The sequence below is a fragment of the Rhineura floridana genome, chromosome 18, assembly GCF_030035675.1.
Source record: "Rhineura floridana isolate rRhiFlo1 chromosome 18, rRhiFlo1.hap2, whole genome shotgun sequence".
Classification (NCBI taxonomy): domain Eukaryota; kingdom Metazoa; phylum Chordata; class Lepidosauria; order Squamata; family Rhineuridae; genus Rhineura; species Rhineura floridana.
In genome coordinates this window covers 11,793,497-11,816,464 of record NC_084497.1, presented here as the reverse complement: position 1 = coordinate 11,816,464, position 22,968 = coordinate 11,793,497, and the positions used below count along the sequence as shown (strand labels likewise).

The window sequence follows — 22,968 nt, the reverse complement described above, 5'->3', positions numbered from 1 at the left end:
AGTTGCTGCCACAGGAGGGCGCCCTTTCATTGCCTTGGTATATTTTTTGGGCCCCCAAAGAGTTTTAAAGGTTGCCACCAGATGAGGGCACCCTTTCACTGCCTTGGCATGTTTTTTGGGGACCCCAAGGCTTTGTAAAAGCTGCCACCACTGGAGGATGCACTTTCACTGCCTTGGCATGTTTTTGGGGAGCACCCAAAATCATTTTAAAGTTGCCGCCACAGGAAGGCGCCCCGCGTTTTGCTGCCTTGGCATGTTTCTTTGCCCCCCCAAAGTGTTTTAATAGTTGCCGACACAGGAGGGTTAGGGTTAACCCTAACCCTAACCCTTTTGCAGCCTTGACATGTCTTTTGGCCCCCCAAAGTGTTTTAAAAGCTGCTGCCACAGGAGGGTGCCCTTTTGCTGACATGGTGCTGTCCTGTGGCAACAACTTTTAAAACGCTTGGGGGGGGGGCTAGTAAACATGCCAATGCATTAAAAGGGTGCCCTCCTGTGGTGGCAGCTTTTAAAACACTTTGATGGCTGCTCCTGCTCCTGCTGTGTAGGTCATAGTAGGCCCCTTGTAGGCCATTTCCTAGAAGGTAGAATGAGGAAGCCCAACTAAGGCCTACTTCTCTATGGTTGCAGGGAGGTCGCTCTTCCCCGAAACTCTATGGAACACACCCACCAAGGAGCGCATAGGGAGGGAACGGGGAGGTCAAGCTTTCGTCTGCAGATCACACTTGCCGGTTGCTTTCTGCAGCCTCTTTTTCAATGATCTGGGGGCTGGCTTTGAGAGCCAGGAGGTTTTTGTCGTTGCAGGGCTTCCGCCATGAGGGGGATGTCTGTGGCTCACGACTACCCTGCAAAGCTGGCCAGATTGTTTTATGGAGGGACCTTAGACTGTGTGTGAGAGAGACAGAGAGGCTTCCTACAGTCCAGCAATGTAGCCCAGTGATTCACCGCCACAATTGCAGACTACAGGCAGGGAATGGGTATTGCTTACAACAACCCTGCAAGGAAGTCAACTCTTTTAATACCCCTCTGTTGCAAATTAAATTAATTTAACTGATTCCCCTCCTGTTGGGTCCATGCCAGTTGGAAGGAGGCAGGCTGAATGGAGACTGTGTTCCCATTCCAGAGAGACTCTGCTCCCTGTCTTCTAGGACCCACATTCCCCCCCCCAGCCCTTCCTCAAATATGGTTAGATCACCCCCACCACCCCTCTGGCCCCAACAAGCATCTCAAGCCCAAAATCAAGAGCAGCACCACTCAAACGGTTGATTGAGAAAAGCTCAATTTATTTTCAACAGTCTTTTAGGCAACAAGTACAATTGCCTTCTGCAGGAACGGTGCATGCTTGACGGTGCTTGTGACAGCAGTGGGGGAGGGTGCAGCTGTGGAGTTATGTCTTTGAACCAACTTTAGCAGGTAATCCCACACCCACACATCACCCCGACCCAATGACGAGGCTACAACTGCCACAGAGGACCTTTGAAGCGCAACAAAGGAGGATCCACCCACATCCACGAGAAGAGCCAGTGGCCCACTCCTCCCCCCTCAGTGTCAGGGCAAGCTTCCATTCTGTCAAAAGGAATGTTAACAGGGGTTGCAGCCTTGCAGGGCGAGAGCCGTCCAGCCTCTGAAGCCGCCTGACACACACCTAAGGAAGTCACTGAGGTCCAAAACTCTTGTTGGTATACTCTAAAAAGGCAGCTTTAAACAACACTAGATGTAATCATTGCAAACATGTCCATGAAATTGCAAGCCAGAGGTCTATAGAAGAAAAGGGGAGGGGCAAAATAACACTAATGTGAAACAAAAAGATACACTCGCTAAATAGCATATGCCACAGAGGAGACACACTGGTCGCTGAGCCGACGCAAAAAGAAGTGACCGCCCAGGAACAGAAGGAATGAATGAAAACGGGGGGGGGGGGGTTCTGTGCAGGGGGGGAGAGAGGAAGAAAGGAAAGAAGACTCTCCACATCCACCCTACTTTCTACATACCCTGTTAGGTCAGAAGTTCACAAGGACTTTGTGCATCTGGTTCCGCTGGGAGCCCTTGTGCCCGCTGACATGACAAGAGCTTTGCTTTCATAAGCAGCAGACGTGGCCCACTCGAGTGACTGGAGGCAGTAATTCCCTGCATGCAGAACACCTAACATGCTAGTTTTCCATATGCAGGACCTTTTCTAGTACCAACGAGCAATCCATCGCACGAGCCCTCCACCCCCAGAAGTGGCGTCGTCCAGGCACAGGTGTGCCTGCTCAGGTGCTGCTTGTGAAAATGACACAAAAGGGATGCTTCCCCCACCCCCACAATCAATGTTGCATACATAAGACAGCTCAGTCAGGCATTCTGAATTCCCCATCCTCGCATAAGAGCAACAGCTTCCACCCCTTGGGCTGAAAGTTGTCAAGTGAGGCGAGTTATATTTTTTACCTCCATTTTGAATAGCTCCACACTAACAGAGCTGACAAAATGTTTCTGTAGAACCCAGATGAGTCAGCAGGCATTTCTCTGGCAAGAAGGGCTTAGCTAATACTCACAAAAAGCTTCAGAAAGGAGCTCAAGCTTCTGAAACACAAAAATAAAACTGGCCAGGCTATCCTGAGATTGGCTCCTCTCAGGGCAACAGCTACTCCTAGCATGATTAATACTGAACAGGGCACAGGAAGGGGTTGGGAAAAGCAAACAAACATTCACAGGGTCTGCATCAAGCACTGCTGGATGTCAGACGCAGCTGGACCCCCCTTCCAGCCAGCTCTCCCCACCCCCAAGACAACCTTTAAGCACCAAACATGTTTCTGAACTGGAAGATGTGATGCTTTCTTGGCCGTGGCTCTTCAGATGATCTCACTGTGTCCGTAGTTGATAATCTAGGGCAGAAAAGTAGCATTTAACAGGTGCAGCTCTGCTGAAGCATCTGGCTGGATCTCCCCAGGCGCGTTCCTGGGAGAAGAACCTGCTTCGAGGCTTGATTCTCCAGCTACACAGCAGAGCTCAGCCCCCTCTTGCTGGCTCAAGCGCCCCGCCCCCCTTTCCAGCTGCAGGGAGGGAGAAGGATGTGGGCCACTGAAGCTGGCCAGAGTGGCTCTTCTCTTACCTCCGTTCTGGGTGATGTAGCGGACCCATGGCAAGGCCTGATAGCCACTCTTCTCAATTATCTTTAAGTAGCGAACCTGGGAGGGGAGGGGAAAGAAAATCAGATGGAGGCACTTTTATATCACATCACTGCTTTGAGGGGAAGGCAGTTTTACCTTGCTCTTTAGCCAAAATGGGTTCAAAGAGCAGGAGTAAGACAGTCCCTGGCCTCCCTCAGACTTGCTATCTAAAAGTTAGGCCCACGACCCTTGAGGAAAGGGGGGCAGCTTGGGTACCAGTTTGGAAAGTTACACACAGCCCTTCTAGCCCACAGCCCAGGAACTGCCCAGACCAGGTCCAATCCTTGATGGCATTTCAAGGGGCGAGGAAAGGCTCCCTGTCTGAACTCCGGGAGCCACTGTCAGTCCACATAGACAGCACTGAGCTACATGGACCAGTGCTCTGACTCCGTCTAAGGCTGCTTCCTATGTTGGACTGGGCCTCTCACTTGCCCTAAAGCATGCCACGATGATGATTCACAAACGAGGTCTGAACAGGCTGTTTCTCCCCCCAAACTAACACAGGGAGAGAGTGAAAAGGGCATTCTTCATAAGATACAAAGCATCCTTGAGGAAGGCAAAATCATCTTAATCGCATGTAGGTTGGACCTGCTGGAATGGACCCAAGGCCAGACAGACCAGCATTCTGTATTCACAGCAGCCAACCACAACCTCACAAGCAAGACACAAGCACGAAGGCGAAGAGTTTCGCACCTGAATCCCAGAAGTGGTGAAATACGGGATTTCAAACTTAACACTGATGGGCGGCTTCCCCTCTTTGTCCTCTGCTTCCACGCTTGGGAGACCAAAATGAGCTCGCATCAAGTACTCCTTCCCTCCCTGAAGGGAGAAGCAAGTGAGAGCTCACAACCCTCCTGATTCATGCTGGAACTTTTAACCTTTCATAAAGCCCTCAATGTCATGGGACCAGGCTGCATCACAAAGGCTTCCTCCTCCTGGTGTACCATCCCAAGCCTTAATGTCCTCTGGAGCGTATCCTCCAGGTACCCCTGCCCACCAACGCACGGTTTTCATTTCTGTAACCCGCCCAGGGACCTAAAATAAATATAACAACGCAGAGGGAGGTGGCCTTTGCAGTAATGGCACCCCCACTTACAGAACAGGCTCACTGGGCGGCAGCACTCCCCCATTTGTGCCCCAGATGCAGGCCTTCCTGTTCACCCAGGCCTTTTACATCATTTAGCGGACTCTGAACTTCTCACAATTCTAAATCTGTGCTCAAATTTGGGGCTGCGGCAAGTCTGGTTTTTTCCCTGTACATACCTTGCTTCTGAGTTTACAGTTAAAGTTAGTTTGTATTTAAAATGTTTTTATACTTTAATTATTTTAAGCAGCCAGGAGAACTTTACAGTATGTGGCAGCATACAAATAAGATTAATAAATAATTGAAGCCCAAGCTTCACTTTTACTTCCCAAATCCACTTTAGCAGAAAAAAATATATTTAAAATGAACAAATAAATATATATTTAACATACTGTAACCTCACTTTCACGGCACACTGCCCTCACACAGCAGTTGTACGAGTCTAAAACAATACTGTCCATATTTAAATAATAAATTGAAAAAAGACCCGCAGCATCAGCTAATCCCACCCCCCAAGTACAGAACCATCCAACCAAACTCAAACTGGAAAAATATATATAAAATCTTCACAGTTGATAAAAAGAAACAGAAAAAGAGCTGTGATGAAGCCAAACAAGAGGAGAGCAGCGGTCCAAGCAGCGGCCTCAGCCGACTTCCCAAAGGACTGCCTTGGCGCCCCTCCCACTCCACGGTCAGCTTCCCCACCTCCAGGCACTCCCACTTCCAGACAGGCTCACCGGGAAAGACTTGACAGACCACACAATGGCGCTGTTCTCCGGCACCCACTTGACACTCCCAACTGTGGTTTTGAACTTTGGCGAATCCGCATCATTGGGAACAGGTATGTGAATCTCTACATTGTTGGCTGTGGATCTGCGCTTGAACTGACTCTTGGCCTAAGGAGATTCCAAGTACAGATCTGCAGTTCAGTCTCAGTGTCCAGATGTATTAAAAATCTGTCTAGTCAACAGTGGGGTGCGGGGTGGTTTTCAGTCAGGGATTTACTCAAAACAGTGAAACGGAAGGTGGAGTCTCAAACCGATATGGGTAAGATGCCAGGGCCACTGGGCTCCATCGTCACTGTCCCCTGCCACTGGGGCAATGGTGGGGGTTAGCGGCCAACAACAGCTGTTCCGTCAGCCCAAACTGACCACAGGCCCAGAGGTGAGCTGCAGCCCGCCAGAAGCCCCTTTGGAATCGATGGGCCTTTCCTTGCAGCCACGGCTTTCCCCTTCAGAGTGCTTTGAGAGGTGCACCTCATTGCACAGGAGCCTCTTCAAAAAAGAAACGGGGAGGGGAGGGTCCCACGAACCTTGATCATGTACTCAATGCGGCTGTGGGAATGCTTCTCTATGACAGACTCGATCCAAATCAGGGGCTTCACCTGCAGGTCAAGAGAGACACCAGAAGCCTGCTCAGTCAGGAAAGGCAAAAAGCACCAGAGCAGCTGCCGCAGAGACATGGCCACCGGCTGGGGTGGCCAACAGTCCAGTCATCCTAGTTCTTCACAGGAACATCAAACACCATTTTGCTTCCAAGGGGCTTCCGGCCCTTGAGATTTTTCTTGCTCCCTTTGTTTAGAGAAATGTATCCTGAAGGATGACTCCAGACACTCTGCTGCTCCTACCCTGCTGCCACATGGACCACCGATGGCAGCCTCTGGCCCTCTGGAGCTGTTGGTCTGCAACTCCCATCAGCCCCGGCCATAAGGCTCAATGGTCAGGGATGACAGGAGTTGGGAATCCAGGAACCCCATACCTGCACCCGAGTGAAGCAAAGTCCCTTCCTGCCCTAGGGAGGGAGGAAAGGAAGGAAGGAAGGAAGGAAGGAAGGAAGGAAGGAAGGAAGGAAGGAAGGAAGGAAAAGAGCAGGAGGGGTTTTGCTCATGTCCCACTATCAACAAAGACTTACGTGAGTATTCAGGCGATAGGACATGAGCTCAAACTCCCCATCAGGTGGGATAAAAGAAATAGTCCTGTCGTTTTCAAAGCGAGAGAGACGAACGCACTGGTGGAACTTCACGTCTTCAAGCTCCACAGATTTGCTTTTCCCACCTGCCAGGGAAACAGGAAATGCAGCTCTGTTCTCTTTGGGCACCTATCGAAGACCCTCCTTTTTCCACAAGCCTTTTAAGTGGTAATTTTTATCCCAATCTGTATTGGATTTGAAATTGTTTTTATATATGCAATTGTTTGTGGATGTTTTCGGAGTCGATGTTTTTAAATTGCTTCCAGAGATTTCAGAGCAAGTAATTCATAAAGGGAACAAAAAAAAAAAAAAAGAAAACAAGCAAGATGGCCCCAGCTCAGACTCCACATCAGCGGCAGGAGAGGCTCTCTCTCTGGATGCTCCCAAGAACTACAAAGAGCGGTGCCAGCGGTTAATGGGTTAGAGAAGGCTAAATGTATAGACCTAGAAGAGGAGGGGCACATTGTGATGTTTCTGCTTATATTGTAAATTTGGTAAGTGCTGGTTATATAGAAGACATATGGTAAGTGGAGTGAAAGAGGAGGGGGAGTACATGAGCAGTAGGGGGAGTACAAATGGAAGAATGACAGTTGAATCAGGGTGGTGGATGTTGGAGGTTTAGAGAGGTGAAAGAGAGGTTTTGGTGGTGTTTGGAGGTGGGTGTTGTTGTTGAGAGTGAGTCGGAGTTCTGAGGCAATTAATGAGAAGTAAAGTACATGTCAGAACATATATGAAACTATAAGCTTGTCAACAAAGTAATTAAGTAATCTTGTTATTTTTAGTGTTCAATAAATATTTCTTGGTTAAACAAAAGCCTGATTCCTTCAGCTGGGAAACACAAACCAGGGGGAATAGAAAGTAACCAAGGCTGAACAGTTTGTATCGAATGGTGGCAGCGGCGGATCAGAGGAAAGTGTATCCAGTCCCACAGAGAAACCCAGGGCTGTACGCTTCAGAGTCAAGAGGCTGCAGGGGGGGTTGGGAATTACCTATACCCATAGACACAAGGTATCGAGATAGCCAGGCAGAGACTAGGCACAGTCTATTGGCTAAAAGGGTTACAGAGTGTCGGGTGGTGCTACCTAGCAGTGGGATCTTTTGAGATCGGTGCTAGTGCTATAAAGGGTAAAAATAAACCTGACGTTCCTGTCTGCTGGTAGCCACAAAGTGAGAGCTTCACAGGTGGTGCCAGGGAAGGACGTCACACACATACACACACTTCTTCCCTCCCACTTGGAGGATCAGGGTGCCACAGTTCTCCTCTCCCACGGCCTCCTTGCTTGCTCGCTAGCAAGTCTATCCACAGTGGAGACGGGAGTGCTTCGTAGAGAGATTATCCTCCATCTCCCTGGAGGACAGGCACATAATGGTGAGAGGCCCTTAACTGTGGGCCCGTTCCTCAGATGTATAGAGGAGCAATGTTCTCTCTCTGCTCCCACAAGCCAGAGCTGCCAAGATAAGGCGGCACGTCTGGAAGGTGGATTCCTGCTGCAGGCAGAGGGGCTGCCCTTGACACCCCCAAGAGATTCCTTCTGTTCTGTTGTTCTACGCAATTACAATAGTTTCCTCTCCTGCGTCGCTACTTGGGCAGGAAGGGGAACCAACAACTGGATGGGGGTGGGCCAGGAAAGGTGGGGGCCCTTCTTCCCCCAAGATCCTTGAACCGCTTACACAGCCGCTAGCAAAGGAGCACAGGGGAGTGGGTTTCCCTCCCACCCACCACGGATCCAGCTCTCTGCCAGGATGAGTTCCTGCAAGAAGCAGGTGAAGAACCAGGCAGCGTCTGGGAAGCTGCTGGAGACATACTTACGGCCAGTGTTATCGAAGAGAACTTTGTCATTTAAGCCCAAGCGGAGCTCTGGCATTCCGGAAAGGAAAACCCTCATCTTGATGGAGCCAACGATCTCGCTGCGCAGAACATTCCCATTGGCGCTCACCTGGAGGGAAGACAGAGGGGAGCCCAGGGTGGGATTTACCCAGGTCTTTGATAGTTAAGGTCTTTGCTTTGTGGGACCTTTTGCTGAATTTGTTCTGTTCCATTTGGAATTATTTTATTTGTTTTATATTTGCAATGGTTTTATCTGTCTCTATTAACTCTGTGCCCTGGGATCTCAATGAATCTTATGTTATAAAATAAATAATAAAATAAAGCAAGACCAGTGGCTACCCGAGGTCTGTAAAGAAAAATCCTTCCCAACGTAACACTTTCATTGTTGTGGAATCAGTTCTGAAACTTGATTTGATGTATACAACTTGGTGGTTAGAGAACTTACAAGAGCTGAACAGGGTGGTTCATGACAGATGCTCTTGGAGATCACTGATTCATGGGTTGCCATATGGCGTAATTGACTTGAAGACACATAACAACAACAACTCTGAGTAGGACTAATGTTGGATACAGCCCACAGTGACCGGACGCAATAGAGTACAGAGTACATGGATGCTCTGGAGAACTACACTTTAAAAGGGATAGATTTTATAATTGGAATGGGTTCAGAGGAGGGCAGCAAAGGAGGGCAGGGGGAAGGAAAATAAGTCCTATGAAGAAAGGCTGAAAGAACTGCATCAGTTGAGCTTGGAGAAGATTGAGGAGGGCCAAGATTGCTCTCTACAAATGCCTGAAGGGTTGCCACACAGAAGAGGGCAAAGATTTGTTCTTTGCCATCCCAGAGAGGGTTGGACCTAAGGGGCTTAATTTGTGGGAGATTTAGGTTGAACGTTAGGGGAAACTTCTTAAGTCCCTAGAACCCAAATACCTAGAGGGACAAAGCGGGAGGCTCTTGCTCACTGGGCACCTCCAGGCAGAGGTTAGTGGTAGGTGGTCTCTCCGCATCTCGCAGGGGGCTGAACGTAAAGCAGCTCCCTCCTGCTCCATGATTCTGTGTCCTAGGAGCCTTCCTGCCTGTTTGAACATGGGCCTGAAGACTTTGCAGAGCTGAGCTGGCACTCACCAAGAGGTTCACCGATTCTATGACATCCAGGAAGACTTCATTCTTCCGGTACTTGATCCCTTCCGACCGCCAAGAGACGGCATTGGTGACCGTGGCCGGAGGGCGTGGTGCTCCAATTTCCAGCTTGTGCCCTTCTTGGGTGATGTACCTTTTCAAGTACAAGCAGGAAGGTCAAAAGGGGGCTCTCTGGCCATTGCAACCCTCCCACATTTCAGCTGCATGACTGGTACATCCGCCAGCCAGAAACTCAAGCCTCATTGCTGGCAGGCAGGCAGGCCTCTCGCTTATAAGCCTTGGAGTCGCTCCCCCCAAATGTAGCCTACATGATTCTTAAAAAGGCTTCAGTTTGGTTCACTTTGCAAGGAGGCCTGATGGAAAAAGCAGCCTAGGCTGGTCATCTCAACTGAGATGTTGCAATCCAAGCAACATGATCCAAAAATAATTGCCATAGTTTGGCCCTCAGGAAAAGAACCCCGTTGTTCAAATCTAGATCTACTCAATCTAGCTGAAAAGTAAATCCCAGCACCTGCCTCCACAGAAGAAAATCCCACCCCCCTGACTCATACTAGGTATAGGAAATTGAGAAATGAATGGCATATCCTTGATCCAATCTGAATTTCTTTGCGGTGTTTGTTCAAAAGGGCATAAAAACTGGATTCCTAGAGCCATTTTCAGTTCTGGGTTCTGGTTACCCAGTTCCACTGCGAAATCATTTGCTGAATCACTTCTGCAGGTTCTGGCTCCCCAGAGCAACTCTGCTGAATATCATTTCACCAGGCAGCCAGCCAGAAATGGTGAGGGTTCTGACCCTGCTTGCTTGTCCTTCACAATCTCTAGTTCCCGCCGCTGGCTGTAGCTGCATTAAAAGTCCGCTCCTTTTCCTGCTTCCCCCGGACCCTTGCTAGCCGAAGCAGAGATCCAAGAAGCTATTTTGAGGCTTCCTCCTATCAGCTGCCATTGCCATTTTCCAATGTCTAAAGATCTTAATCCACAAAACTCCTAGAATATGGGTATGAGAAACCTGTCTCTACAGAGGAGGCTCACTAACACTGTCAAAGCAGGCCAGACATCATATTTCTAGGCAGGTCAACATCAACCACACACCATAATCACTTCTCCCTCAAACCCCAACTTGTTTCTCTCAACACCGTCTACGTAGAAGAAGCAAAGACATTGCTAATCTCGGACACTCTCCCCTATTTCCACTCCAAACACCCCTCATCTCTCTATTCCACCACTACCCCACAACAATTCAAGGGCTCTGCTGCTTCTTGTCTCGTCCACCCTGACCCTCCCCAATCAACCTGCTCACTGGGTTTCAGTAGACACCCACCACCAAGATTTTTGCCTCTTTTAGCCAATTTTACATCTCTGGCTGCTACTCTCAGGGATCCACACCAGGTGCTTACTCTTGCAAAATTTTGCTGTCAGTAGTTTGCGGATATCCAAAATCCATCAGTTCATCCAAGAGTTCATAAATGATCACAAAGTTATCCCGAATGCTCTCTTCTTCCAGCTCTTTGAAATATTCAGAAAACACCTGAAACAACAACACGGTCAGAAAGTAGCACAAGATTACCTGGACCCAAACTTTAGAGGCAGGTCTCCTCAAAAAAGAGCAGCTCTCCTCAAAAAAGTTGTTGTTGAAAAAAGTGTCCCAGCCATTTATTGAAAGTTAAAATTGCATCTACGCAGTGAGGTGGTCCAAGGGGGAAAACACAACTGACGCCCATCACAAGCCCTCAATCCCTCCCCTGCTGCTGTGGATAAAACCTGCATTATACTCCCTCAGCCAAACGCATGACAAATCTCAGAGAAAAAAGTCAATGCCTCAACACCTCTCCAAATCAGGACTGCTGAAAATGTGTAAACTGCCACACTCACCTGAACAACCTTGTAGAGGAATGAGAAGACCAAAGAGACGCAGGCATTCTTCTTTGAGGTGGCCACCACTGGGAGGGGCACTGCATTCAGGAGCTTGCAGTTTCAAAAGGGTACATTTGCACATTTTAAAGGTACCAATTCTTTTGTTCATATGTGTGTGTGTCTATTTTGCTAGCTTGTTTCTACCCTTACATTTATATCTACTGTATACAGGCATACCCCGCTTAAAGTAGCTTCACTTAAAGTAGCCTCGCTATAAAGTACATGCTCCATACTCCACCATACCCTGCTTAAAGTACGCTCTCTTCGCAATAATGGACACTTTATTGGCATGACGCCGCTGCCATCTAGTGGTGATTGCATGCAGTACAAGTGAAGATAATTGCTTCACTTTAAGTACATTTTCACAAAGTACACTCTCCGGTCCCACCGCGTACGTTAAAGCGGGGTATTCCTGTATAACGTTATGCCTCCTCTCCCTTAACTGGCAATGGCCATTCCATCAGGCCGCCTCAGTGGGAGAGGTGGGAAGCGGGGCTCATTCCATCAGCTCTGCTGAAAAAACAGCTCCATTAGGCACCTCCTGTGACAGCTGGTCATTACAAGAGCAACTGTTTTAAGAATTGGTGCCCGAGTTTGCTTTCTTCCTCTTCCCTCCCTCCCCTTTCCCCTTGTGTGTCATGTTTTTTTAGATTGCAAGCCTGCAGGCAGGGACTATCATGTATTAAGTGATTGTGTGTAAACCACTCTGGGAGCCTTTTTACCTGAAGAGTGAGGTGCAAATATAATAGATAAATAAAATGTCCATAGTGGAGGGTGCACTGCTAAGTTTTAGTGGCAGGAACTCTGTGGTGGCTGATCCACAGCTACCTTTTGACTTTTGCCTGACCCTGACTCCATTTAAATGAAGGTAGCCAAAAGAGAAGGCAAATCTATGCAACCCTTCCCCACTGTAACCTCCAGAAATGCCTTTAAATCTATCTAGAATAACCCACTGCTCTTCTTCCTGAGATGGAAGGGAGAGTAACAAGCAAGAAATTATTTATTTATTACATATAAAATAAAAAGGACACTTTCCAGAGGTGTTTAAAAGTAATGACTCTTTCCACCTCCCAAATTGCACCAGAGAAGGGGGTGTTCTGGACATCCCCAAAATGGCCCGCTTCCAAGATGTCACGAGGTGGCATTCCATGGAAGAACCAGTGACTGGCCAGGGGATGTAGAAGGTCTGCGAGTCATCCTGGCACCAAGTGGTTTAGGCCTTTATATGCCAACAGCAGAACCTTGAACACCCAATAGCTAATAGGACCCAGTGCAGTTCTTTCAACACAGGTGCAAGTCGTGCACAGCTATGGACACCCCTAAGCACCCTTAGCTGCTATGTTCTGCACCAGCTACAGCTTCTGAACTAAGTGCAAAGAAAGCCCCACAAGCAGCTCATTAGTCTAGATATGTGTGGGGAGCGAAGCATGCATGAGTTTGGTAGAGGTGGTTGTCCTTTGATTGGAGTTATTTAAAGCTAGCAATTTCTAAGCACTTGAGCAGCAGAAAAAATCCTGCTCAGGAGGAAGATTTGGCTAAATACCTCCAGCAAAAAAAAGCTTGCTTCAAGACCCTGAAATATAGAATTCAGATTCCTATGTGTTAAGTCTACTCCCATCCCTACAGTGAGACTTGGGCCTGTACCACACCATACCAACAGTATTTTCTGCATTTTATTTTAGCAAAGGATACAATATAAATTGTTGTGTTTAATCCACATAAAGCGAACGCCTCCATGAGCCAGAATGGGAGACAGGGTCCCTTCTTCTTCCTTCTCCATAAGGATGGGCATGAAATGCTCCACTTCCGACATGTCCACATCTCCACGGTAATTTCGACAGATGAGGACCTAAAATGGAAGTGAAGCAGGGGAGTTACCTTCCGAGAGCTCAGCTTGAGCCTCAAGGGGAGCTGAACCACCTTCCAGTCATGGAGGACCCTCCCCTCCCCACTTTTCCTCACTTAGTGGCTGCAGACTACATGGCCCCTTTTAAGAAACACATTGTCTGCCCAACAGCAGGCAGGGTTCTCATACGAGGCCTTCAGCCTTGGGCACCACCAGGCATGTTTGAGAAGGGAGAGGGAAGCCAGCTCTGCTGCCCTGGGCACTGAGATCTGATTGTGCAAGCAGTTCCAGACTCTAAACTCCAGGAGTTCATCGGTAGACTGGAAAAAAGGTCAGGGAACATAGATGCGTTAGTGTCTGCCACAAAAACACAAGGTCTTGTTGTAGCACCTTAATGGCCAACAGATTTATTATTAGAGTATGTGATTATGTGAACCATAGCCCACCACGTTAGATCCAAATGGGCACAAAAGCTTTAGGGTGTAGCAAATAAAGTTTTCAGCACTGCATGGTTCCCAGGAAAATGTTAAAATTTTACCATGTAAAAGAAATAAGCTCCAGTCAGAAAGAGCAACACCACTCCACACAGAGGCATCGTTAGGCCATGATCCCCTTTAGCATGTCAAGGAGGTGCATCAGCACAGAAATAAGCCCCACAAGGTTGCAGGTGTGTGTGTAGAGGGGGCTTTTTCAAACTGCTGGAGCAGAGGCAGAAAACATCTGTGGCCCTCAAGATGTTGCTGAACTCCCATCATCATCCCTGACCACAGACTACACCAGCTGCTGGAAGCTGGAGTTCAGCAACATCCAGAGGGCCCCAGACGCTCCTTGCCCCTCAGCTACAGGCTGCTCAGATGGAAGCCTGCCTGGTGAACTCTGAGAAGCTCAAAGGCAGCTGCAGCCAATTCCAAGGAGCAAACGGGAGAAGGAGGCAAACATGCGCTGAGGACGAGAATATATATGGGGAGAGGGGCGCCCACGGAGGCCTGTCACCCGCTTCCCATGGCACCCAGGCAGGAGGGCCAGCCCCAAGCAGGACACCAAGGCGATGGGTCTCCTGTGCCATCTGCCCCAGGAAGTGGCATTCGGAGGAAGACTGCTCCTGCGCAGGGAGGCTCCATGCTCAGTTACCACCTGCAATACAAACCTACCCGGCCTTTTCTAAAGAAGTGAAACCACCACCGCCCCGCTCGCGCACACACAACGGCCCCTCCTGCGGGGCAGGTCGAAGATCAGCCCGCCTCGCCCACCGCCTCACGGCCCACCAGGGCAGCCCCGTCCTGGAAAAGAGCCCCGCGGCCGGGGCCAGGAATACGACACGAAACCACGAAGCAGAACCCGCCCAGGCCACAGGCATCCGGAGGCAGGTAGACTGCCCCTGGGCACGGGAGCTCCACCGTTGGGCGAGAGCGGGGCAGAGAGACTCAGCCGAGTAGTGCTCCACGCGCGCACAGACTCTGCCGGATGAGGGCGGGCCCCGCGGCCGATAGCCTGGGCCTGGAGGCTCCTCCTCACCTTCCCCTTGAGGTCCAGCACGTAAACTGCGCTGGCAGACATGGCGAGGCCGCGATAACCGCTCGGGGACCCCCGAAAGAGCCCGTCCGCCTCCCCTCCGTCCAGCAAAGCTGCCGCTTCCCCGACAGGGAGCCAAAGAGGACCGGCCACCGATAGCGCGGACTAGAGCGGCACAAGGCTTATTGGGCATGCGCGAGTGCTTACCACGGAGAGCAGCGCGGAGGGGTAGATGGCCAGCGCTTCCGCACTCCCTTGACGTGGTGACGACGGCAAGGCTCTGACCAATGGCAGGCTTCACTGCAGACGTGGCCACCCACCGGCCAATGGGATGTCTAGTCCCAGCGCTTCCTGCTCGGCGAGAGGGGGAAGGCGGGAGGTTGGTGGCGTCACGGAGTGCTGACCAATGGGAGCAGGGCACCGCGCGGACGGACAGCTCCGCGGACCCATAGCGAGCCGCCCCGCAGCGCCGCCGGGCCGAGGAACATGGCGAAGACTTACGACTACCTCTTCAAGCTGCTGCTGATCGGCGACTCCGGCGTGGGCAAGACGTGCGCGCTCTTTCGCTTCAGCGAGGACGCCTTCAACACCACCTTCATTTCCACCATCGGTGCGTCGTCGCCTGGCAACGCGCGGGGCCCGCCCCCCTCCCGCGTCGCCATGGCAACGCCTCTAGCCCCCTCCCCCGCCCCTCCCCCGCCTCGCCATGGCAACCGCGTCCCCTCCCGCCCCCGGCGGGGGAGTGAGAAAGAGGGGTCGGGCGGCCATTCAACCTGTGGAGCGCGCGGCGGGGGGTGTTGGTGGAAGCAGCGCCCGTTGGGTTTCAGTCGAGGGGGCCACGACGAGGGCCTCCCCCGCCTGAGGAGCCCGCAGGGGGAGCCTCGGGGGACCCTCCTGGAAGAGGCGGCGGCGGCCTGCAGCCCCCGTCAGCCTAGCCTACCTCGCGGGGCTTTTGTGAGGACGCCCCCGGTTGGGAGGGACGAGAGCGCCTGGTCCTGCTTTTTTTTCTGCTTCGGACGCGAACTTTCATCCTCCGATACGGGCCAGGGTGGGGCGACATAGCTGATGGCGGATCCCACCAACAACTCCAGCGGGGCCGCGACATCTCTACGCAAAGCTCCGGCGGAGCGGTCAGAGGGCTGCACCGGGAAGAGCCCCGTAGAGATCCTTGGAGGAAAAGAGGGGGATACAAATAAATAAAAGTGCAGAGCAGAGGAGCAGCAGAAAGAACAAGGAGCCCTGCAGGTCCTTAGAGACGGCTAAACGCCACAATTAATTTGTTAATCTTTTTTTTGCAGGGATCGATTTCAAAATCAGGACGATAGAGCTGGATGGCAAGAAGATTAAGCTGCAGATATGGTAGGGGGAGTTTTTGGTTTGTGCTTGGCTAAAGCCAGTGTGGCCTACTGGTTAAGGTATTGGACTACTACCTGGGAGACCAGGGTTCGAATCCCCACACAGCCACGAAGCGCACTGGGTGACCTTGGGCCAGTCACTGCCTCTTGGCCTCATGAAAACCCTATCACCGTAAGTTGGGATCAATTTGAAGGCAGTACATTTGCATTTTTAAAGTTTCCTTGAGAGCTGCTTTGCCTCAGATTAAGGTACTGTGTGTCTGCCACCCTCTTTGTCAGGCTCCAACCATGGTGAATCTGGCAGGCACTGCCGTTTCCTGCTGACTCCACAAGATGTGTATTTCTACCTGCAGCCCTGAGAAGTCTCGTCTTCGGTTTAAAGTGGGAAGTGAGCCGCTGAGACTTCTAGGGCTTGTGGAGAAGGGGCAGCACCACTTGCTTGGATGTTTTAGCTTTCTGGGTAGAGCAATCCGACATACGCAGTGTTACACACCTCCGCCACAATGGCAGAGCAGCCACTATGTCTTATAGCTGCTCAACACAGGAAGGGAGAAAATCCAAAAATGGTGAAAAAACACAGTCATAGCCGACTAGTTAGGGACAGCCACAATGCTCACATGCTGTCCGCACACAGAGGGAGCCAATGGACGCACACCCCGGCAGCATGCCTCGATTTCTGCCAGCGTAGCAGGGCTTCTGCCAACTGCTAGAGCCCCTCAGCCAGTGCAACTTGAGCATAATATCGCACCCTTAATTTCCGAAGGCCCTGCCTGGTTCTTCTCACAGTGCTTTGTCTAATTCCTCTAGGGACACAGCTGGGCAAGAACGCTTTCGGACGATCACGACGGCTTACTACAGAGGAGCCATGGTGGGTTCGGTTCTCCCTTGACTTGGGTTAGCACTGAGCTCCCTTTGCCCCCCCCCCTGAGATGCTTCCGCTTCAGTGCTAGTGAGATCCACCTTGTCCATGTGGTGTACTAAAACCTTCACCCCTACCCTGGTTGCTCTTTGCCTTGTTCCTTTCCTTCATCCTCTGCTCTTGCTTCAGAGTGACAGTCATTTTCTATGCTTACCATCTTCCCCTGTCCATCTTTCACTGTTTCAATGCTGGCTCCTTGCCTAAGGATTCCCTCCCCCTGCCTCGACTCTTATATTCCTCATGACATTCCTGAAGAAGTGAAGAAGCAACCCTTCATTTGGTCTCTCTTGCTGTCTCTGCCTCTCTGTTCGTTAGGGCATCATGCTGGTGTACGACATCACCAATGAGAAGTCCTTTGAAAACATTCGGAACTGGGTCAGAAACATTGAAGAGGTATGCTCCCACTGCTGTGTACAAAAAGGCCCTTTTTTTAAAAAAAAAGCCACATTTTCTTCAACACAAAGGGCACATTGGTGGTATGGTGAATTTGCACAGAAAGTTCCCTGCGCATAGAAAACTAGCTGCCTGGGAGAGGCCCCTTGGGAGGTGGAAGGACCTGGTGTACATGCAGGAGGTTCCAGATCCAGTCCTAGGTATCTGCTCCTCTTAAAAAGAGGAGGTTGCAGGTGATGAACGCAAGGGTGCAATTGTGTGCATCCAACATTTGACATGAATGGTACCAAAATTGTCTTGTAGACTCAGCACTCCTGGCTGGAGTACATTTGCAGTTTTTTGGGAAGGGGGGTCCTTCTCAGGTCTTTCCACTTAGCACTGATTCTTCTCAGCAAGTCTGTGTTGGAGCAAGTCCTTTGCGTTTGCCAGCTGAGACTGAGCCAAGTCAAGCCAAGTGGTGGGAAAAGATTATTCCAGCCAAGCTAGAGGGACGGATTATTCCGATGCTCCTTCCTACGCACGTGTACACTTCCTTCTTCTCCCTGACATGCCAGTTTTCTGTGTGTAGGGAACTTTGGTGTGGAGGAGTGTTTGCCGCCTGAAGTGGCAGAAGAGCCAAGATACAACCATTGCCTCTCCTCCTGCGGGGCCTCAGCGTGAGAGGGAAAGTGTGTGTCATAAACTGATCTGATCTCTTTTAACCCTCCTGCCTTGAAGCTGTGGCAGAGTGGGAGTCTGAGACGTGATGGGGCGAGGGGTGTGGGTTGCTTCCATTCTCAAGGGACACTCAACAGGAGGCTCTTCTCCTCAAGGGTCCTTTTTGTTGCTACAAAAGCCAGGGCTTCTCAGGGGTGCTGGAGGTCTCCTCAGTGTCTTGCAGAATCCCCTGTGAAAGCTGCCCTGTAGACGGCAAGGGCGAGCCAGTCCTTCTGGTTGGTCATCTCAGCTGGTAAAACCTTCCAGAAAATGCATCTTGTGGTGGCACCTTGCCATAATTTCTTTGGAACCGCTGAGTTCTGCAACTAACACAGAATGTTCCCACTTTGTTCAACTGCCTTTTGAATGAGTGCCGTTGCTTTTTTGTTTTGTGTCTGAAGTGCAGTGAGATTTCCAAAACTGGCAGGGAAGGTGTGTTGGCTAGTGAAGAGCTCCTCAAATGGCATGGGAAGAGGTGCCCCACATGGCAGATCATCAGCAGACCCACTGGGCTGCAGTGATTTCTCACAAGCTCACCTGCATTCTTGTCTCCCTCTGCCACCCACACCCCCTCAGCATGCGTCCCCAGATGTAGAGAAAATGATCCTTGGAAACAAGTGTGACATGAACCACAAGCGACAAGTTTCCCGAGAGCAAGGAGAGAAGGTGAGGGTCATTTCTGGCCTCCATATATATTTTGGGGGGGAGAGGGGTTCACATAAAAGGCAGCAGATGATCACCCAAATGTCAGCAGCGAGGGCTGTGGTCCTGCCTTGTTTTTCTCCAAGGTGGGGCTCCTGAGAGCACCGCACTAAGGGGTTTCCTTCCGCTGTTCTGTTGTGTAAGAGGAAAGAGGCACGTCTGTCCAGTGTAACTCATTCCTCTTCTAGACTGTGCAGCTGCCAGTGGCCTCCAGATGGCAAGGGAGAGGCTGGGCTGTAAATAGAAGGGGATCTCAACCTCCCCTCCCCCCCCCCCGGGAAGAAGAGATCCTACCTCTTTTGAAGGAAAGCGAGCAGCCTGGCTGCACTTTCACAGTGCGATGTCACAGCTTGCTAAGAATGAGGACAAAGAGAGCAAGCACTCCACACTAACATTTGAGGCTAGATTGGGAGCTTTGATCACCCAGCCAAATGGGGCAGAGACGAAGTGTTCTTGGGCCCATCTGCAGAGATCCTGGCACGAGGCCACCCAGCCCGATGGTCACTCACTTGGGGAGAGTTGAGGTGGTGGGGGAAATGGAAAAAAACTGGGATGATGATGATAAAACCCCCTCTGCTGGGTAGAATGGCCACCACAGTTCACCAGTCGGGGCTGGGGGCAGCAACCAAACCCCCGTCCTTCCTTTGCTTGCTTCTCCAGGTTGCTCTCTTCTGCCATCCCCTCCCCATTGTTGGAATAGAGGGTTCCTTGAGGCAAGGGCCCTGTGAGGGTCCTAGGAGAAAGGATAGCAAGCTGTGCAAGTTTCCATATGTGCTTCGGAGACAAATCTTTTCTCCCAAGCACTTTTTGTGCGGTGTTCTCCTGTTGTGCACAAATTTCTTTTGCCAGTTTCCCTCCCCCAAAGTGTGTGGGAGACTAGGCAAGAGAGAACTACAGCCCCACACTGCCGTATCATCCGGTTTGCCTTCTCCCCTTGTGGGGTTTATGGGGGGGGTGCTGCGATTGGATGTGGAACTACACCACCGCCTAGTCTCTCCCACAAGAGGGAAGTTACTTGCACCCCCCCCCAGACATGGCATAAAGCTCCACTGTCATCAAGGGCACATCCATAGAACAACGAGCTTTAGGATTTGGCAGCATCCAGAATCCACCCAAATCCCACCTATGTACCTGAACCGTTGTCTCCTGTTCTGTTGGGGTAAGTTAGCAGACAGAGCCTTTGTGCAGGTGATGTTTGCTGCTGATGTATCAGAAGAGTTCTGTTGGCATAAACACTTCCCTGCTGTGTAATTCCATCTCTGCTAGCATAGCACGGCTGATGCCCATTCCCAAGCCCCACTTAGCCAACACCGTATGCATTTACACCCTTTCTCCTTTTGCCTTTTTGGATATTATAAACCTCAAAGACTTTTGGCCTTAGTCTGTCCTCTCAGAAGCACAGTTGTGGCTACAAAAGCAGGAACAGCTTCTGGCCTCCAAGAGGCATTTTTAGTTCTGCTTTATTAAACAGAAGTCTAGACTGTAACCAGGACATCCACATAGCATGAATGAAGCTCTGGATTTCTGCAGCATCAGAGTTTCATCTTGATGAGATCATTTTGTTTCTAAAGGGAATGTGAAATGGGAGGAAGCTCCGTCTGTGTTCGGACCCTGCGCACATAACTGACCTGAGATCTCTCCTTTTTTGTTCAGCTGGCCAGTAGCTTTGGGATTAAGTTCATGGAGACCAGTGCAAAGACAAACATCAACATAGAGGATGTAAGTACTGGCCCTTCCCCTCCAAAGCAGCCTTTTCATTCAGCCCAAATGGCAGCTTGTAGTCCAATTGTGAGTCCAAACAGCTGCTCTCTGTGTCACCAGGCAGAGCACTTATAAGTGTGGTGGCAATCTGCAAAATGATGCCCTTTGATTGCCAGGCCAGCCTGTCTCTCTTGTGCCATAATTCTAATTTACAGAAGGTCTGCCGCTCCTCTTGCCAACTGACGGGGGCGTTCAACAGGGAACATCACACAGTTGGTGTGACAGTGAAGTAACCCTAACATGTAACAGTGGCCACTTAAAAGGGGCTAAAGCCCAAACACGCCCTGTTTCTCTGCCCCTTCAGCATACCCTCCATCCGGTGTGAGGGTTTAGAAGCAACATGCCGCTCTTGTTTCTTTTCACTTTAGGCCTTTTTTACTCTTGCCAGAGACATCAAAGCAAAAATGGACAAGAAACTGGTGAGTAGCTTTGGCTGCAATGCAGACGTGGCAGGTAGAGGGTGAAATTGAGTGTCAGTCATGGGCAGGTCCCGCTGTGAGTGGTGAGCAACTCACTGTACATTAGACTCATTGTAACTGTCAGTGGCTGCTGGAGGTCACTCTGGAAAGCAGTTTGCCATCCCCCTTCCCCCCTTGAGCAACCCAGGGCACCGTTAGACAAGCAGGCAGGCAGCTTCAGCTGAATCAAGGCGTCGCAGCAGGGAAAACCAACAGAAGTGTCCCTGCGTATCAGAATAACCTGACCTGTGATCGTTTACATCTTTAGGAAGGCAACAGCCCTCAAGGCAGCAACCAGGGGGTGAAGATCACTCCAGACCTGCAGAAGAAAAGCAGCTTTTTCCGATGTGCCCTTCTCTGAGGGGCACGGCCTTAACACGAGCCTCCGCTCAAGCTTCCTAGACAGTGCCTGCTTGCAAGGGGCTCCTCCTCTTTCTCTCTCCGGATTTGAACTGTGAACTAAGGGAGTGGCTTCTTTTCACGATTCAGACTTCTGTGCTGGAGAAGTGTGGTCTCTTCCCATCGCTTCTGCCAGATGGAAAACGTATTGTCTAATTGATGGGTGGGGGTGATCGGGAAGAAAAATGTGGATCAAGAAATCAGATACAGGAAATTTTACTAATGGGTTTCTGTCTCTCTCTGGGATGTGTTTTCTTAACTGTATCAAGCCTAGTAGCAAATGTTATGATTAGAATAACTCTAAATGATTTCCTGCTGAATCCCCAATCTACAAGTGGCAAGGGTTTGGGGCCTAAGACATTTCTGTCAGGCTGAATCACACAGCCAACTAAAAGCACTGATTTTTTTCATAGCTGATATCCCCTCCCCTGCCTTGCTGTGCGGGGCCGCGAAGCTCACTTCCCCATTTTCAAGAAAAAGGCATATTCATCTGCTCCTGATGTGCTCTTGTAATCCTTCTAAACACCCCTGTGGTAGAAGTTGCAGAATGCCTTGATATAAAAAAAATAAATTATTTTTTTAGAGAAAGCAAAGTATGTTGGAAGCATTACTTGAAGGTGTCGTGCCTGATCTGAATGAGAAGAGCAGCAGTGAGCGACTGGCTCTTCTCTTCTTCCACCTGCTTTCCATGCCTACTTGTGTGGCCACAGCAGCCATGCAGGAAAGTCACCTGGCAGGCCGGATTCCTCCCCCCCCCCTTGACTGCTCATCATCTGCCTCGTCCATTGCAGCCACCTTGCACTTCCAGGCTCAGACATGGCCTCCTCCATTGAATTAGATCCATCTGAGATCCCCAAGTTAATGCATATTTACACCTGGCGAGAGATCATCCCAATCCAGTACTTCACAGTCCTCTTTCGCTTGCATTGAGGCTGCTCATCTGTCCCTGCGTCTGGGACAGCCCATACATCTTGGAAGTGGTTTTCCACACCCAAGTCTGTTGCAATAGCGCCACAAAAGGCCCTTGTGCAGAGCAGGAGGTGGTGCTTGACTCTAGTACTGGGAATAGACCTGTGGAACAGTGTGTGCATGACTCAACATAGCCCTGTGCAATCGTGTCAAGGTGCAAGGGGGTAGCACTTGGGAATGAGCTTGCTGAAGCGTGTGCTTATCCCCCAGTTACTGGAATGGTTGTCCGTGCCCCTCTCCACCTTCTCCAAATGAACAGCATGTTTGATGGCAAAAGGAGCGCATTGATCTCTACCAGTTCTGAATCTGAAATAAAGTTGCTTCAATGGTCAAGCAGGATCCGGCTTGGTTGGGTGGGAGAGAATGCCTTGAGAAATAGTCCAGGCTTCTTTAGGAGACCAGCTGAGATGCAGGAAAAGGTGTGTCAGCTTCGGGGGGGAGCGCTCAAGAACAGCATCAAGGAACCCCCAAAAAATCGCTCTCTACAGAAGTTTCTGACGAAAAACCTACAGAATAAATAGGGTGGCTTTTTCTTACTTCTGTTGGTTAAAACGGCCCCTTTGGCCTGATAAGGTGTTCTGGCTAAACTCTCTGGGTGGCATTTAATTGGCGCCCTGCTCAGAGTAGGCCCAGTGAAATTAATGGGCATGACTAACTCCGGGCCATTCATTTCAGTGGGTCTACTTCAAGTATGACTTAACGTTGGGTACAACCCTTGTTTTGTTTTAATGTATTTTAAGGTCTGTTTTTACGATGTTTTAAAAGTGTTTTTAGCGTTTCTGTTTGCCGCCCTGGGCTCCTGCTGGGAGGAAGGGCAGGATATAAATCCAATAATAAATAAAAATAATAAACAGGGAACGGGCCCCCTCCGGTGGTGATTTTT

At 50.3% G+C, this 22,968-nt stretch overlaps 2 protein-coding genes across 3 annotated transcripts; one reads left to right on the top strand and one right to left on the bottom strand.

Annotated features, from left to right (window-relative positions):
- Positions 1 to 1,259: 1,259 nt before the first annotated feature.
- Positions 1,260 to 14,726, bottom strand: AP1M1 (adaptor related protein complex 1 subunit mu 1). 2 transcript variants are annotated; one of them, XM_061600484.1, is made up of 12 exons: positions 14,641 to 14,726; positions 12,768 to 12,924; positions 11,034 to 11,101; positions 10,559 to 10,689; positions 9,150 to 9,297; positions 8,009 to 8,135; positions 6,142 to 6,284; positions 5,543 to 5,614; positions 4,968 to 5,126; positions 3,840 to 3,965; positions 3,089 to 3,164; positions 1,260 to 2,861 (listed from the first exon to the last, which is right to left on the bottom strand). In XM_061600484.1, the coding sequence occupies exons 2-12, from the start codon at positions 12,886 to 12,888 to the stop codon at positions 2,839 to 2,841; spliced, it is 1,194 nt and encodes a 397-aa protein (XP_061456468.1). In that variant the 5' UTR covers positions 12,889 to 12,924; positions 14,641 to 14,726; the 3' UTR covers positions 1,260 to 2,838. The 2 variants fall into 2 exon arrangements, with proteins under 2 accessions (XP_061456468.1, XP_061456467.1); XM_061600483.1 differs by lacking the exon at positions 14,641 to 14,726 and adding an exon at positions 14,437 to 14,634.
- A 118-nt stretch (positions 14,727 to 14,844) lies between these two features.
- On the top strand, positions 14,845 to 22,790 carry RAB8A (RAB8A, member RAS oncogene family). Its single transcript, XM_061600485.1, has 8 exons — positions 14,845 to 15,043; positions 15,732 to 15,792; positions 16,596 to 16,656; positions 17,023 to 17,100; positions 18,373 to 18,462; positions 20,152 to 20,217; positions 20,628 to 20,678; positions 20,986 to 22,790. Exons 1-8 carry the CDS (start codon positions 14,920 to 14,922, stop codon positions 21,076 to 21,078), a joined length of 624 nt encoding a protein of 207 aa, XP_061456469.1. The 5' UTR covers positions 14,845 to 14,919; the 3' UTR covers positions 21,079 to 22,790.
- The last annotated feature ends 178 nt before the right edge of the window (positions 22,791 to 22,968 follow it).